This window comes from Trachymyrmex septentrionalis, unplaced genomic scaffold (assembly GCF_001594115.1).
Source record: "Trachymyrmex septentrionalis isolate Tsep2-gDNA-1 unplaced genomic scaffold, Tsep1.0 scaffold213, whole genome shotgun sequence".
In the NCBI taxonomy this organism is placed as follows: Eukaryota; Metazoa; Arthropoda; class Insecta; order Hymenoptera; family Formicidae; genus Trachymyrmex; species Trachymyrmex septentrionalis.
The window spans coordinates 89,615-107,627 of record NW_017305321.1 but is presented as its reverse complement, the minus strand read 5'-3'; the positions used below and the strand labels follow the sequence as shown (position 1 = coordinate 107,627).

At 37.7% G+C, this 18,013-nt stretch overlaps 1 protein-coding gene across 1 annotated transcript in view; it reads right to left on the bottom strand.

Moving 5' to 3' along the window:
* LOC108748188 overlaps positions 1–18,013 on the bottom strand; it is a 99,961-nt gene that overhangs the window by 1,922 nt on the left and 80,026 nt on the right. The window contains exons 2-17 of the mRNA XM_018486217.1: positions 16,758–17,073; positions 13,721–14,094; positions 11,522–12,778; positions 11,124–11,292; positions 10,846–11,004; positions 9,452–10,713; positions 8,804–9,205; positions 8,138–8,266; positions 6,558–6,778; positions 3,705–4,227; positions 2,818–3,003; positions 2,554–2,758; positions 2,246–2,447; positions 1,461–1,697; positions 1,216–1,354; positions 105–468 (exon numbers count right to left, since the gene is read on the bottom strand). Of these exons, the coding sequence (XP_018341719.1) occupies positions 105–468; positions 1,216–1,354; positions 1,461–1,697; positions 2,246–2,447; positions 2,554–2,758; positions 2,818–3,003; positions 3,705–4,227; positions 6,558–6,778; positions 8,138–8,266; positions 8,804–9,205; positions 9,452–10,713; positions 10,846–11,004; positions 11,124–11,292; positions 11,522–12,778; positions 13,721–14,094; positions 16,758–17,018 (6,090 nt within the window). The 5' untranslated portion in view covers positions 17,019–17,073. The remainder of the gene's footprint in view (positions 1–104; positions 469–1,215; positions 1,355–1,460; positions 1,698–2,245; positions 2,448–2,553; positions 2,759–2,817; positions 3,004–3,704; positions 4,228–6,557; positions 6,779–8,137; positions 8,267–8,803; positions 9,206–9,451; positions 10,714–10,845; positions 11,005–11,123; positions 11,293–11,521; positions 12,779–13,720; positions 14,095–16,757; positions 17,074–18,013) is intronic.

Below are 18,013 nucleotides of genomic sequence, written 5' to 3'. Positions count from 1 at the left end.
ATGTGTATAATTATGGTAATATTGCTAGCAGATAACGCCTTACATTCAGTCCAATTAAAACTGGTCTTGTATGTACAATACATATGTTTATCCGTTTAGTTTACCTGCCGCATATCTTGCAGAAACATGCTCGTATTTAGAGCAATGCTGTCTACAGACGTGATCTGAGTCAGGATGTGAGTCACTATTCCTATAGTGGCTGATTTTGCCGGCACGAAGCAGCCAATGTGAGCCATGAACACGATCAGTGCAACTTGTTTGAGATAAGTGCTCTTGCCGGAGGCGTTCGGGCCGGTTAAGATTTTCACGAGGCTCTTCTCGTCTCCAGAATAAGTGTCATTCGAAACAAACGTTGTTAGAAACTCCTGCAAGGGATGTCGGCCTTGCTCTATCGCTATGATCTGTCGATCCATCATGTTCGGTTTCACGTAATTGTATTCTCGTGCAACCACATAAAATGCCAGCAATCTATAACGATCGGCACAACGCGAGAAGTGTTATAAAAGAGTATATAAGCTGGAGCACAAATTTTTGCATAATTGACCAATCAGAGTTCTTTATTTTCATTCCCACACTAGAAGATGACTATCTTCTAAGGAGTCTTCTCTAAGGAGTTCAGAGCTTCTTCTTTCGTTTTAATATTAATTCTTTTCATAAAAATTTCAGGAAAAATCTTATTATTGATCAAAACGAAAATAGTTTCTTAATGCTTAATAATATTTGTTTATATATTATAGATTTGCAAATACATTTTTCAGTTCTATAAACTGCGCGCCGGTTTAGTTTGTGATTGGACTTGAAACGCAATCATAAACGGAAAATAGAACTAACGTTACGAACTACATTGATCATCGAATATTAATAAGCATTTTAAAATGTTGCAAAGGACTTATTGCAAAAAGTATTAGTATTCAGTCAGGGTTTGAATCTGGAACTCTTGACTTTCTAAGGTGGACTTACCAATTCGACTACCAAGACACGTGGATTTATTGCAATAGCTATTGTATTAGACTGAGAAAATAGAATTCTTTCTCTTATTTGATTTATTCTTATCGGTCTGATTTTCACTTATAACTGTTTAATTCTTTTAATTATAATTGTTTTATCTTTTCTTTTATCTAATTAATTATAATTCTTTTTATTTTTTATCATCACTGACGTCAGTTCGCACATTTTCTTTATATGTAAAATTCATAATATATCTAATTCACTCACGTGTCTAATTCGGCGCACAATTGAATCGTGTTGAAGATCGACGCAGCGTGCTTATTTATATACTTTACAAGTTTCAACATAATGTAACTTTCCCTCTTATTTATTCTTAGTAGTATATCACCTATAGTTTCGTCCAATTCTAAAAAACCGATTTCAATTTTAAACGGACGCAAAAAAAAAATTATGCATTTAAATGCATATTGTGCATACAGTTTAAAGTTGTTGTAAAAATTAGAAAATAGAACCTTTGGCGGTGGGACTCTTATAATAACGTATATTATTGCTGACGAATTTGAACTCTAGGTTTTCCAAGTCCACATTATCGACCGGTGACGGACTCCATCCAGTTATCGCTAGGAGATATCCGATATTCGGTATGTACACCATTTTGCAGGTCGTTACCGAGGCCGGAAGATACTCTTTCATGTCTTTCTCTACCATCTGTGTCAGGGTCTCGGGCAAAGTGCTTCTCACGTGGTGTACTGTATTCGATAGCGATAATGAGAATAATGTAATACGCAATGAAAACAATCGGCAATAATATTCACCGTACAATGATAATGTAATTTTCAAAAATTATATATTATCCGTGTAGCATAGAAGTTTACAGCAATATTATTACAATATAACATTGCTAGAATGATCTGTTCTGTATGGGTAACTCTGCTATTTTGTTCGGATTTATTTTTTGTCTTAGAAAGTAGAGTATTTTCTTATTAATATTTTATTAAAAAATTTTTTACGACATTTTTGATGACTTATGCCTGCTTCTACTAAGGTAGATTAACTTCTTATCTCAATTTAACTTAATCTAATTCTTAAAATTAGAAAAAAGTAAATAGTAAGTTGGGATTAAAGTCAATCTGTATTGATGGAAAGAGGCATTAGGTTGTTAATGTAAGATTTTGTGTTCTCTGAAAAAATTTATTTTTTATTTTTTAGATCATATAATAATTAAATTATGTGATCACATACCTGATAAATTTGAACAAAATAGCAGGGTTCAGTAAAAAGTTCAAGATCAGCTTACGATTGTCTAAATGCGAATCCACATTTGCGCGTACGATAAAATCATGCTCGGATCTTTTCGCACCAAAGTCCACTATGTACTCAATGAAATACTTGATGTAACGTATTTCATTCGTGATACTGCTGACGATTTTGTCGAACAGCCTTACTTTTTTACAGTGTTTTTCGCATATATCGGCGATGTAAATTATAGAGGAAACCGTCTACGACATGAAATACAAAATAGAATGTAGAACATGCGAGTAAGGAATAGGTATCGCAAGTAAATTATTGAGCTGCCTGATTAAAACTGGAAAACATGATAACAACCTTATGCAATCGTCGCCAATCAGAAACTTTAGCTTGCTGCGCTAAATATCGATCCAGAATGACGTTAGTCAAGCGGTAAACGTGTTTTAAACACGACGTCAGATTTTGCACGATACTGTAGTTATCCGGATTCAAACAGAATTCGATGACTTCGAATCGTTCGTTAAGAATCTCGATATTTCGAATGGGATGTCGCAACGTTTTCCTATAAAAGAGTCTCTGAGTATTGTAAAATATAATAACGTTACAAGTTATATAAAAGACGAGAGGATAACGTGCCATAAAAATTGTGCTCCAGGTCGCGATTGGCAACGATTCAGAAGGATGAATAAGCTGCCACTTTGCTTCTTCGCTGCTGCATCGCCACACTTGAAAAGACTCGGGTGATGTCTGGCATGCACGATATTCAGCGCCTCGTAAGTGTCATCATCTATCATGACGATGTCACGTCTACGAAATCCCGTGTGCAACAAAGAAACGACCATGCGTGAATAAAACGCAATTTGTTAGCATCCATCTATTACAAAGCTAGAAAGTCTTTCGGGACGGCCAACAAATATTGTAAACTGTTACAATAAATTCGGAGGAGAGTATGATCACGATTAATCTTACATTACTCGCGTTCCAGGTAGCAAGCTAAGAAATTATTTGCTATCATTTCAACATTTCTGGCATTCCAATATTATATCTCAATTTTTATCATTGTCTTTGATGATTTATAATTAAATTAAAAATTGATAATATTCTCCATATTATAAAGATTGATAATGCATATTTTATATATTTTTTAAATAAAGATAAAATTACAACAAAAATTTTATCATAAAACAATTTAAATTATTATAAAAATAAAATAATAATAATAATAATTTAAAATTATTATATGTATAAAAATAATTTGTGCTAAACATAATATAATGTAAATAATAGTAAACATTTATCAAATTTAAAGTAAAGTGAGGATATCTGTACACCCCATGCGAGTAATAAAGGATTAATAAAAACATTCAGAAATTAACGTCTAATGAAGACTCGGGTCTTTCTCTCGTAAGACAACATTCTCCAAGGAATGATCAGCAAACTAAACTCCACTACTACCAGTGTATCGTGCCTAAAGTATTTAATCCTATCGTTAGATTAAAGAAACTCACAACGTCACGCTAGACAGAGACACAAAGCCAGGCCTGCCGGAAGGATCTAACGCGATATTACTCCAATGCTGGTCGATGTAGATCAAGAGAAGACCCAGCGCGTGGATCATGACGATCGATTTGAAGTTCAACAGGCCCTGCAGGAAGATAAGCCTCTCGACGTTGTTGGCGTTCGCCGGCTCGGACCGGAGCTTGAGACATCGTACTCTGTGATAGCATCTGTCGAAGCCGTGTTCCCTCTTCCGCATCACCCTCAGTGAGACCTGCGACGGCCCCGAGCTCAATCCCGACAACCTGCTCCGATCGCTCGACATTTCCGACATTACCAGAGCCTCGATTGCCGTGAGGAACTCATCGGACGTGCCGGAGATCGTGATGACGTAGCGCGGCTGACATTGCTTGTACAGGGTCTTCGCAATGTTAAAATGAACACCGTCGTCATAAGTATCATCCATCACGAACAATTCGGACGTGAGGATGTTGTAGTACGCCGCGCCCAATTGATTGCTCGACCAGATCATCGACAAAATGATCTGCGAAGATGAGACTGTATTTATATAAGATTCACAAAATATGAACGCGAAATGGCTCTCTAAAATCTCAATTAATAACAATAATCAAATGCGCTAATAACGCAATTCGTATTAACAAGAATTTGCTTACTTCCGACATAATTATGAGTTGTATTTTTTGTACAAAGAAAGCCAAGGAATATTAATATTTGGAGAAAAAAGAAATTGCGATCTTTTTAAAAAATTTCAAAATTAATTTGATACGAGCCTCATCCCTATCCGTAAAATTGTCGTTTTGCACGGTAGAGCCGTTAATGTTCTGCTGCTTTTGCGCCGCTACGCCTGATTGCGATGCTGGAATATTTATGTTGAGTTCTTCTTCATCGCTGCTACTTTCATTCAATATTGACTCAAAGTGTACTTGTCTGTAGTAAAATATACATTAATGAAATATAATAACGATATTATTTATCATTGAATACAACCAATTATTGAAAAGCAATTCAGGAAGCAAAAGTTTTTGCAACATAGCAACTTTCCAGAGGAATATTACAGCAGATTGGCACAGACCGTGTCTTCATTAATTCTTAATCGGGCAAAAAGCATTAGGTACATAATTGGACAGTTCGAACCTCGGTAGAGTCCTATTATTCCTTAGATAAATTAAAATAAAATGCAAATTTCAATATATTATAGTGAAATGTTTAGCAAAGTTCGTTGAATTAATCAAAAAATTAACAAAATATTTAAAAATAAAAAATAAGAAAAGATTATCGTAAAAAATAATATTCTCTAGGCTCTTAAGACCTGCCTTGCTCGATTATTCATCAACATAGTCAGCCATTGTAGAATCTGCTATTTCATTTAAATGATTACGAAATGACAGATTTGCTCGGCTTCTGCAATCGATCTGCCATCATATCTATTGATAGATTCATTCTGTATTCAATCGATTGTATTCTGCTATAGCAAATTCTGTTTTCTTGTTGGCATTCTGCCAAGAAAATTTGTAATAGACGCTTTGCAAAATTTAATTTCGAAAGATTTGGTTATTTAAGTATCTATATAAAATGTAATTTTATTAAGACACGAATGATAAGAACGAGTAATAAGAACATACATATTAGCTAAAGAGGAAGTTGATGGCACAACGTTTCTCGGAAAATTTGACTCATTTCTTGAATTCATTTCTTCTATCGTCTCTTCAGTTTTTTAAGATGTGTGAACAAGTAGACACAATAAAACAAATGATTATCAATCGATCTGAAATCCGCGCTTGTCGTATCTTATTTGTCTAACTTCAAGATGCTTTTAAATGCGAGATCAAAGTCCGCGAAAACAAATGAAATTTAAACAAACGTCGAAAACTATATATATTACATAATATAAATGCGGAAATTAAGAATTATAAATTTATCTTAATCAGACAAGAATTGAATTTTTTTTTTTATATATTAATGTGAAAATTGCAAACTTTATTTAACTTAGCGTGTGATTCACACACATAACTTCAATCTTGTTGAAGATGTAGATTGAACGGGGCAGGGATAAAAGAAGAAATTCATTCAGTTAATAACAACATTATCTTTTGTTTGATTACATTACATGAGCAAATATTTGCAGTTGCCTGCGGTTGTTACCTGTACATAATTACAAAATACTGCCCTAAACCTGTTTGAGTAAATGTATACACCCGGTATTATTGGTATTTTTCCCCGCGACGTGTTTTTATAATTGCTTATAAAACGATACGCCGCGCATGAATAAGCTTATAATCTTTGATTCCGCTTCTGTTTTGTTAATATACTTACGACAAAAATATAAATAGTAGATGAACGTACTGAGAATCGTACGGAACACATTTGGTTAGGAGTTAGATCGTGTTACTTGTTACACATCATATAAAGATATTACTTGACATTAGCTTCACGTAGAATGCTGCGCGAAGAATGATCACCGCGTGTGTGAATGATCATTTGCGCTATGTATGCTCGCAGAGAATAAGGGAGATTCTCGAAAAACATTCTCTATAAATCGTATAAAAAAATTACTTCTTTGTAAAACGGTATAAAATTTTTGTTTATAAAGTTTCGTAAAAATCTTTCGGCTTAATATTTAACGGGCTGACGTACACAAAATTGTCGATCTTATCTAAACCTCTTAACTATCTTCGTTTTAATTTAGATATAATATAGATCGAAGAAGAATCCACAAAATAAATTTTTCAGATTCGACATTTCGCGTACGCCAGAAAATATATGAATAACATACATCGAATTCTTTTTACACAGTTTTGTTAAGATCTACAGTACTCTTTAAAATCCGCAGTATGGCTTCTAACTCGGAATAGGCGGAGGCGGTTGGGGATTGAAAGAAATGGGTCGATAGCTCTTCTCCCTCACGAAAGGCTGCACACCGTTCAATATGAAGCCATTCATAAGGTTTCGTTCCTGTTTGACTGGTTCCACCGGGATCTCGTCCTCCGTGCTGATGGCTTCCTCGCTGCGTGTTGGGCTAGCCGACCTGATTAATCGTTTCTTACTCTCTCTCTCTCTTTTCGCTCTATTTCGACAGCCCTTCCCCGTTTTTCCTACTTTGGTATCAGCAGAGAACGCCACGACTCGTAACGAATTTCTAATTACAATAGCATTGTAATAAGAATTCAATAGAAACGATATAGTAATTTGTATATAAAAGTAATTTTATTGTATAAAAGCCGTCTAAATAATATATCTGTTTTAAAAAATTTCAAAGATTTTACATAAATTTACAATATATTTCTACAAATTTAACAAATTTATATAACCATTGATATAAAAGTCGTTATATATTTATAAAATTTTTGTAGAATTTTTGAAGCCCTCCTTTTTTAAGGAAAATCACTTTCCGTTTGTAGAAGATCAATATTTTATGATCGAGCACATGTGAGACGTCTCTGCTGTATTTGTCAACGTGCTGAACGCCAAGGCAAACATCTATTCTAAGCGAGTTGAGAATCTAGTAAAATATTAGCATAGTCTTTATACAGACGCAAGGCTCGGAGAACGTTGGCTGGCGTTCAACGCGTTGGAAGATAAACCAAGACGCAATATAGTGGAGAGACGATCTTTTTTTCAAACGTACGTAACGCGTTCGACAATTATGATGCGTTGGTTTATCCATTCTCGCACGATGCTTGCCATCCTCGCCCAATACGTAGTTAGAAGCGCGACCATATTTGCTTGGCTTGGTTTAATGAAGCGTTGTTAGATGACTAGAGGTGTTAAGACTACTTACTTTATGCCCACCTTAAAACCTGCGCACGATAAAAAATCAGAAAGCCAAAAATTAGTCGTCGCACGATATGCGCGAGTTCTTACCTACGGGTGCGATTAGTAGATTTCATTAATACTGTATGTTTAGCAAACATTAATACTCATATTCATTAACTTGCAACAGAAGTGCAAGCCAAGCTGCCACACTGAATATCGACTATATTATCGGGATAATGAACTGAGCTATAACTCTTATGCATACTGGAACGAGCACAAAAAAATATTGTAAAAGTTTATAAAAAACATTTAAGAATAATATCAAAGAATTGTAAACACATCGCTGGGTTTATAAAAAAATATATAAAATTAATAAAATAATTTTAATTTTTTTACTTTGAAGTGGAACAATTCTGGAAACAACTATAAAGAAAATTATTATCTGTTATATTTTACCTTTTTTTGGTTTGAGAGAAAAAGAATTATGTATTGTTCGCGCTCACTTCAGTATACGGGATGTATAAAATTATAGACGTCATTCAAAGCTAGGAAAACCTCTCGTTGGCAGGCATTTCGCGTCGACATCGCTATTATTTCGGGAAACATTCTCAGGGGCGGGAAATCGTTATCTCAAGCAGAAGTCAAGGGGACCAGATTGTATCGGACGTACCTAGACCGTATAGGTTTGCTCTTGCTGACAGCTTGCCTGGAATGCGGTCTCGTATTCGGTTGCGATAGCTCACTGTCGCTGCTCGCTAAGGAAGATCTCGCCGCCACAGCCCCATGAGCAAAATCTTTCCTGTTGGGTAATGCGTTAGAAGATTATTCACCATTAGCGGTTAGTCGTCTCGCAATCGCGGGCTGTTGTACGCGAGCCTAACATGGCCGCGAGCACATGAGTGAAAGTGAATTCAAAGACTCTTCGGAATGACAGACACTTTGTATATGTGTATTGCATAGCGGAGGAGACCTTTACCCTCCTTAATCCTTTTGCGTAGCAAAACACGTATGAAAACACCGCGTTCACTTCTCACTTTCTTCCTCTCTCTCTATTGAACATTTTGAATGATAAATATAAAGAATAAAACATTTTACCAAATTATTTGAGTTTTCTTAAAACCAATTATAAATAACATGTTTCCCTGTTTTTTTATTAACTCAGTTTAAACAAAAATATTTTAGATTGTTGCAAAAAATTATTGCGCACATCTCAAATATAAATGTATATCATAAAAAAGTACAAGTATAGAATTATAGAAATTCAATTTTTAATTTTTGAATTTATTGAGAAGCTATTCAGTTTAAATTATACTTTCGCTCTCGTTATTACATTTACCTGTAATTGTCGGATCTAGGTGTGGAACTGACATTCGCCGTTTTAGAAACGTTCGCGTGCGCGTCTACAAAAACGGGTGAGCTCTTGGGAATGTCGCATACCACTTTAGGATGCACCGTGGTCTGTTTATATTCCAGGTGCGACGACGTGTCGGTGGGCGCCCAATCGTAATACTTTGGCCGATAATCTTTGTACTCCCTCGGTTGCTGTTGCTGCTGTTGCTGTCTCGAATCCACGCTGGACGCTCTTTTACGCAAATACTCATCGCTGCTGACGCTGCTCTTTCGTATAGTCGTCAGTTTTGCCGGTGGGACTGACGTGGGTGATGACGCGGATGACGATGGCGCGCCGTCCGGGTCCGCACGAGATAACTGAGAGCTGTCCCACACGGTGGGTAAGCTACTGTAATTGAAATAGATTGTTAATAACAAATATTCCGCAATTCTAATAATTAAATAATGTTTGTCTTAAAAAGAGTTTAAATGACATTATATTCTCATAAAAAACTACGTTCTTTTTCGTATCTAATATAAGCTTGAATAACGTCTTAAACATTTTATTTAAAACTGAACACAAAATTTGATCGAAAAATTCAATATATCTAAGAGTTCTAAACATTTAATTTCAAGTATAAATTTAAAAGCTTACCTCAAATTTTCATCCATGCTATACAAGCGAAGTTGCTGCCTGATATTCGCCTTTTCTCTGGCTCGTTTTCGTTGAAACTCCTCCTCTACCTTACGCATCGCCTCTAACTCGCCTTTCCTCTGTCTTTCCTTGGCTTCTGCCTCTCGCGATAGTTTCTCCGCCAATCTGCGCCTCTCAATCTGCCGCACAGTACTCTGGAATGTAAATCTACGGCCTTTCGAATTGCTCTTTAATGGTGTCTTGATTTCTGGAGCAATCTCCTTATCATCCTGCAAATTCTGCTGGTCACCGATGGGCGAAGTACTTCGTTGTTTCATCTCGGAAATGTTCTCACACGATTTGGAAAATCTATTCACTTTTTCATTCGCAAAAGGCTTTTCTTTTAACATGACTGATTCTTTGGGATGCTTGTTCTTTTTCTCTATATCTTTACTCGATTTCCTGAGTTCATCCACGCCGTTCTTGCGATACTTTGATCCGGAGCTGTTACCGGAATTCTTCTCGCTTTCCGCTGCCATGTTGCTCCTGTAGCTCAAACTTTGTGTCTGATAATGAGAGTCATTGGACTCAGGCAGGTACATTACATGACCACCGGAAGCTAAATACGAGAACGAGGGCGGTTTCATAATCACGGGAAAGTCGCCACGATCCTCTAAGTCTTCCACTAATACTTCGTCATCATCCTCGTCATCAAAGCCAGGCTTCCAGCCGGATGGCGAGGATCGTGTCACATCTGTGATCTGAGTGTGCTGCAACGACGTCGGGGCACTTGTTGACAGCAGCCAGTTGTCGTCGAGGACATCGCGAGTACGTTTCCTCTCTAGGTCCAACGGCCCGAGTCCGAGGGCGCCCGACACTGATCTCTTCAGCTTCTGCAGCGAGTTGAAAGTCGAGCCCTCCTTCTTCAAATCCGGGTTATACAAATACATACGATTGTCGTCGCGCGGCAATGATAACGAGAATACATGCGCCCTGGGCGGGAATTTCACTGGGGTTGGCATCGGTGGCGGCGAATCTACCCCAGCGTCACTGCTAGACTCCTCGCCTAAATCCTGCTGCGGGGTCCATGTCGGTCTCGTCGCCGGCGTCTTCAATCGATTGTTATTGGTATTGGTGCTGACGTCCAACGAGTCGTCATTGGCCGCACCAGCGTCTCCGGATATGCCGGAATCGCCCGACTTATCGTGCGAGCTTCGCGGACCAAGCACAATCAGCGGCGGAGGCGGCCTCGACAAACGTTCGATACGCTCCTCGAACATCACCTAACATCAAACAATCTAATAGTTTAACCAGAAGCGATTTAAATATTTTACATCTCTTCAGTTCTATATTCGCAGTTCTTGCTAACTATTTACTACTAATTGTCAAGATATTCTAATTCTTTGCGCATTTACCGGAATTTCCTCGCTCGCTGTGCTCATGGTTGGGCCAGGTGCTTCCAAAGCCGATAGTAATCTCCACGCTGCTGATGGTGAAAATCGTGGAATCTCCAGTTGTTTCTTAGGTAACGTAGGTCGCAATTTTAATGAAATGTCCTCGGTCCCGCTTTTCCCCTAAAAATTGCGCTTATGTTAAAAATCTTCAAATTATTATTATTATTTTTTTTTTTAATGAAGAAAGACGCCAAACAACGATCTTGTAATTTGATTTATAGAACATTTATGTTACTCACATCGTCCGTGTAGTCATGACATTCAATTGATCCATTGATCTCTCTGGACTGTAACCTAGATTGGATTTGCTCCATGTGTTGATCCACGCAATTTCGGGACTCATTCGACAACGCTTCGTCCATGCCAAAGTAGAAGGTCTTCGGTGCGGATTTCTCCGGCAATGGCAATCTAGAGAAATAGTCAAGAACATATCATATTTACGTGATGATTACGAATGAATGCGTTAAATTAGTTATCGCTTGTTCGTCGTCACTGGAAAACTAATTGCGTACATACACGCATCCGCGCGCACGAGACTGATAAGGAAAATAACTACCGGAATCGCTCAATGCACGCGTATACATCTGTGACTCGCGAGTGAAAGATAAATTGATCCGGGATGTAAAAGCAAACTTACACGTGCCAATTTTTCTCGCGGACGACTTCCTTGGCTTCTGGTTTTCTCGCAAGCTTCTCTTTGGATTTTGCATCTTTCTTCTCCGCTGTTACGGGAACAGGTTCGCAGGACCATCTCTTCTCATCCGACGCGCCATCAGTATTCCTAACGTCGCTCTTCCGCCATCTACGATCGGGATCTCTCTCCTTCTCTCTCTCTTTGGCCTCGCTCGTTCGCTCGGGCGTGCTTTCCCTCCCAGAGCCCTGCCCGCGAGGATCTGTAACCCTGATATAAGGTCTCACCGGACTCTCGGATCTAGTTCTACCCAAGTCCGTTGTGTTTTCACACTTCCGGCTCTTGGTGACACTCTTGGCTCGTTGATAATCCTCAAGAAGTTCTCTTCGATGCTTCTCCGACGAGAACCTCTCTCCGGAGGAATGCCCCACGGCGTCCAAGTGATCTTTCAGACCTTTCCGAAGAGGTTCTTTCGAATGCATCGCAGAGGGCTCATCGAACATCGCCGATTTCTCGACGAGTCGTCTCTTTCCGCCTGATACACCCTCCGCTTGCCTCCCCTCTAAGTAGTCCTTAGTCCTTCCGAGATCGCGAGCATTCTCTTTGCGCTCGTCATATATGCGCTCATTATGCTTATTTTCGGATCGATTACAACGATCGTTCAGTCGCCTCTCCTCGACGATCCTGTCTTCGATCACACGTTCCTCAGGGCAACTCTCCTCGTTCCTCGCTGATCGTTTTTCCGGCCTTTTCACTTCCTCAATCTTGGACTCTTTCGTGCACCGATCAGTGTCGCTATTACGCTCCAAGTTCATCGACTCCACGGAGGACCTGCCGCCGCAGTTGAGCTTGTTGCGCACCTTCCTGGCCACCTGCATCAACTCTGCTTGAAACTCCGGACTGCTCATACTCCTCTGTAGCGTATTCTTGCCGTCGAAGATACGCGAACGCCTATGTTCGTCCCGACACCAACGATCCTGATGGAGATGATTACTCTGATCGCGCCAGACGAGTCTATTCTCTTTATTGGCGACGCGGCCGTCTTCACCTCGCCATCGTCGCTCGTTGTCTAACCCGCTGCCACCGTTTTCACAGCGTTCCGTGACAACATGAGTTTGCGACAACGAGGAAGAAGATAGCCAGTTGACCTGCGCTCTCTTCGTCTCTGCTCGCGTCTTGAAGAGACGCGACCGCCTCGGTGGCGGTTGGATCTCTTCTTCACCGCGACAACCATTCGGTCGAATCTGGCCGGATTCATTGCACCTAAGAATAACATTCCTACATCGAGACATGGATGTTTTAGACTGGCAACGTATAAAAAGAGAAACTTTCTTTTTCTATTAATATAATTTATATACATAGAAAGAACGATTTTGCTGGAGTATCTATAGAAAATTTAGCTTAATGTAGATTTGAAAATAATTTTATTATTTTGTTTACTATCATTGTTTATTTGATTGATTAAATGTGACCTCTCTACCTTGATTTATTTGTCATATACAATATATAAAGAAAGATGTATCCGTTGCTCCATTACATTTTTCTAGACGTGTTGTATTAATTTATTATTTTTTTCCTTATTTATATTGTTGTAATCATTATGTAATCATTATGTAATTTTTAACAATATGAATATACTGATGAAGAGCTCTGTGTAACTCAAACTTGTAAATATTTAAATTTAATTATTAAATGTGAATTTCTTCGTTTTTAAATAAACATTATATTCAACATCTCATATCATTTTAATTTGTTTTATTTTATTATTTTTGGACACTATTGCAAATTCAGTTATTAACTTTATTTGAAAATAAATTTATTGCACTATCAAAATAATTATATAAGACTCCCAAAGTGATTTCTAGAATGTCGAAATTTTGTGCATTGTTCTCATCATGCTTGAGTTTCCTACATAATTATTTTGATGATCCCAAATTATTTTCAGATTTGTATCTACCTATATTTTTGGATACTTTAGCAAAATTGTTCTTTTTGTGTAGTCGATAAAAAAAGATTAACATTAGCAATTTTTATCAATGTCATATATATATATTTCATTTTAAATAATTATTACTCCTTTAAGAGAAAGAATGTCTACAGAGTTGTTATTAATGGAACCTTTGGGACTGCAGGCTTGTAAATTAAATAATGATAACCCGAGACAAAAACGGACTATTCGTTGCAAAGTATTCATAATATTCCTACCTATAAGAATCCGGAGACGATCCGTCAACGACGCCGTTCGTCGGCGGCGCCGGAGCCTTGTATTTCTTCTTGCCCCTGTACCGACTCTCTCGTTCTCTACACTCTCGCTCGGGATAATGCCCGCTTCCGCAATGCCGGTGCTCCATCGCGTGCTGATGTTGCTGCTGCTGCTTCCCGTTGCAGCGTGCAGCCTCTCGCGCCATCGGTGAGTACCGCAGATCGGGCTCGCTGCCGAATCTTTTGAGCTCCTGCATCTCGTTCTCCATGCAACATCTCGACCCATTCCCGTAATAGCAGCAATGGTGTTCGATCTTGCGGCTGCGTGACGCGCCGATGTTCGATGCTGAAGTGCTGCGGCTGCGAAATATTCCCTGCTGGAAGGCGAGAAGGCAGGGCTTTTAAAGATATACATGTATGTGTCAAAATTTAAAGTATTGCCAAAAATATAAAAATTGCATAGATTGTTCTATTATAAGTATCTAAGTATCTGTGCAAATTTAAGCACAATTTTCTTATGGTTTAAAAGTTATTTAATTTTCTTGTCAACGTTGATCCTTGTATAAAATTGCGTTATGTAGTACTTATTTGTAGATTTAATGAAGAAGTAAATATTACGAATTAAATTCAATGTTTTTATATATAGATATATTCTAATAAAACTTTAATAAACTTTAATTCGTGCAAACATTCATTTAAATCTACAAACTTTTAAAAATTATTTACATAAAACTGGAGGAAATATGACAATTACGCTTCATACCATTAAAAGCCAAATAATCTGTTTTGTTTTATGCAATTTTAAGGCGTATTTACGATAAAATTTTTTTACTAGCTGATATTGGCTTATGTGGCTGATATTTTTAGTTGATGTAAACCAGGACATCCTTAAATCCCTACTTGAATTTCTGATTTACTTTGCATTGTTTAACTATATTTACGACGACCTAGATTTCAGCCGCTTTGAATGCGCCAACTGGAAATGAACAAAATATAATATTTATGTCTGCCTCTCATAATAAAAGTTCTCATTAGCGATTATATGCATAATGGGTTAAGAGAATATTTTTATCTCTTAAGTATTACATAAAGGTAGAACGGTAAAGTATAATACTTATTCTTAGAACATTGTTGATTTACTTCATTCTGATGCGCGTAATAAGCGTTATAGAGAACGATGGGCACCGTGACAAAGCGGGGCGGATGAGAAACCGTCGTTTCTGTGCGATCGTCGGCACAAAGCCGCTTCGATGAAGGCCGTGTGATACATTTCGCGAATTCGCGGTAAAAAGGTGCTCTATAGAATAATCTTAACCGGGTTACGACACATGGCGCCCGGCCAAAAGACGAATTCATGCATTACCTCGCATGAGAATTCTAGACGATGGAAACGCCAGTCCTCCTTCTGTCTGCGGAGACAGAAGGAGGACTAGCTAGGCACGAAATCAGGAGATTAAATTGAGGTGAATCGGAATGAAAAATTCGGCAATCTTTTCGGTAATTTCGCGAAGACAAACTTTCACGCTGAAAAAATTCAGAGCAAAAAATATTAATCTTTTCGTGATTCTTACTTTCGGCTAAATACAATTTGCATCTAAGCAAATATGTGAAGCAAGAAGACAGATGTAGATTTACTACATACATTTATTTCCCTTCTTTATTTTTGGGATTTAATAGATAAAATTAGATGTACAAATTAGATGTACAGTGAGAAAAATCTCTGGTTGAAAATAGACGAACCAGAAAATTCTGATTATATTAATCAGAATTCTGATATCTCAATTAGAATTATAATAGATTCAAAATTTCTCCATTTTCAACTAGAATTCTTCTTAATACAATCAGATTCTTCTTCTAGTTTACAAATTGATATTATTTATATTAATTACACATTTATATGTGGAATTTAAAATTATAATAAAAAATAGTTGAGGTAAAATCAAACAATGTGTTATTCACAGATAGATGTAGAATTTCATCTTAGAATATAAAGAAAAACGGCAAAAAATATTATATTAGGAATTCTATAGAAAAATAAATGGAACCGATTGCAATTCGAACTTAAGATTTTACTCCTAGCATTTAGGATGCTACCTTACGACTGCTCAACTACTACTCTCATAATTATTCATCTGAATACCATTAATTGACTTCGAATTGGCTTTTAATTGCGATTCTTTTTATATTTCCTACCAATAAAATCTTTTTTGTTACAAGAATAAAGATTTGTTATTCCTCATTTTCTTCAGAACACTTCTGACCGTCCGATCACTGCGGAGGCGCATTTATTGCTCCGGAATATCACACTCTCCGAATCGAAGCAGTTTGTAGCATGTTTGTAGCATATCTTTTCGTGGAGGCGTTCCGACGAAGCAGACACTTCGTCCTCGAAGTGAATTGAAAACAAACATGATAATATGTCTCGTGTAAAACGCAAAAATGTATTCTTTGGTCCTTGGTTTATCACAAACGAAACGACTAATAGATTATGACAAATCAGACATAACGTTACGTTTCCAACATACTGAGTAAAAATCATTGACAACGTGATTGAACTTCATGAACAACGTATCGTCTAATCTATTATTATCATCCAGTCCTTGTCTGCCATACTGAGAGAATGTTTTGGTACTCATAACCATTTATTTTGTTGATACCTGATACTAAAAAGTTTCCTTGCTTTTTTATTTAAAAATTGTGTTGTTCTAATTAAAATTTTGTCATTTCAAATTTCAATCAAATTTCATTACAGCGACACAGTTTTTAAATGAAAGAGTAAAACAGTTTTTGTCAGTTGTTATAAAACAAGAAAATAAATGGTTATACGTATCAAACATTTCTCTATATGCATTATTGTTATCGAGAAAAATGATGAATCGCGTGAGAATCTGTGATGCCTGGCGATACAAATTTCTGCTCACCCGCCGATGATGTGTACAACTACAATTACAGTCGTGTGGCGGCTCGCATTTTGCGGCACACGAGGAGCATGGCACGCCACGTCATCAGCGCGACTCGAAAAGCCGCCGCGAATCCTTACCTTATTAAGGTCGTGCGGAAGCGTGAGGGCCGGCGGCCTGCGGCCGCTTATGGTTCCCCCGTTGTGAATGATGCTACCATTATTGGTGGCGCGTAGTCGCTGATTGGGCGGCTCCGGCAGGACCTTGTGTCCTGTCGGCTGCTGAGGATGATGCCTCCCCAGCTCCCGGGGGAAAGACTGCGTCCACCCGCGTCCAGCAATCTCCTGCGACGGCCCGTTGGACGCGCAATATTGATGGGAGCTGCTGCCGTTGTTGCCCATTTCTATGCCGACCTGGCGTCTCTATGGTGCGCACGATTCGCCATTCATCTTGCATCTGGAAGGATCAGAAAGCGCGGGACCAATTATCTAACGTGTTTGCCTGAAATCCTATTGAGAGATACTGTGGGATCTAATTGGATTCGTAAAGCTGAATGTGCCACAAATCCGCACATTTTTATGAGAGCAATAAGAATTACGCTGTTTCTATAAAGCATAATATGACTTTCAGAAAGATAAGCTAATCAGCTAGACAGATCAAACAGTTCGCAGGGAGTTTATAAGTAAAAGGACAATGAAGTCCATAACTATAATTCTTACGCGATGTAAGGATTAGTAGTTAATTAAATAGAAATAATAAGAATAGGTAGAAAAAAATGATAATTAATTACATATTAATTGGAATAATAAATATATAAATTAAGTATTACTTATAGAGATGAGAGAGATAATAATTCTAACGAACAAATAAATTATAACGAAGAAGAATAAAAAGAAACAAAACGTAAAAAGTAAATAGATGTAAATGTTAATACAGTTATGAGCCAGGTTTAAATACGCTGTAAGACGATCGGTTGGCCAATTAGGAGGATTAATTTACAAACCAGTTCCAATTTCCCTTAAACCATCTGCGTCAAAAGTACGCTTTCGCATATCAATTCGTTGTCGCTTTGCATAAGACGATTAAAGATTTTAATTAAACGTTAATGAGAGTAATCAATTTGCAAATATGTTGCAGAGTCCGTCCCTTAAATACTCTTCGGTACTACACTTTTGCATAATAACTCGCTATATTTTAACGCCTAGTACACATCTAATTAATATTTTTTCCGTAAGAGATACATTTTACGAGCCAACTTCATCCATGATAGTCTCCTCACTAAAAAAAACTCTTCGTATAAATATATAGTACGGAAGCGCAGCATTTTCTTCTCGGTATCATGACACGTAAGAGAAAGAAAGAGAGAGAAAGAGCGCGAGTATCGTATGAAAATATC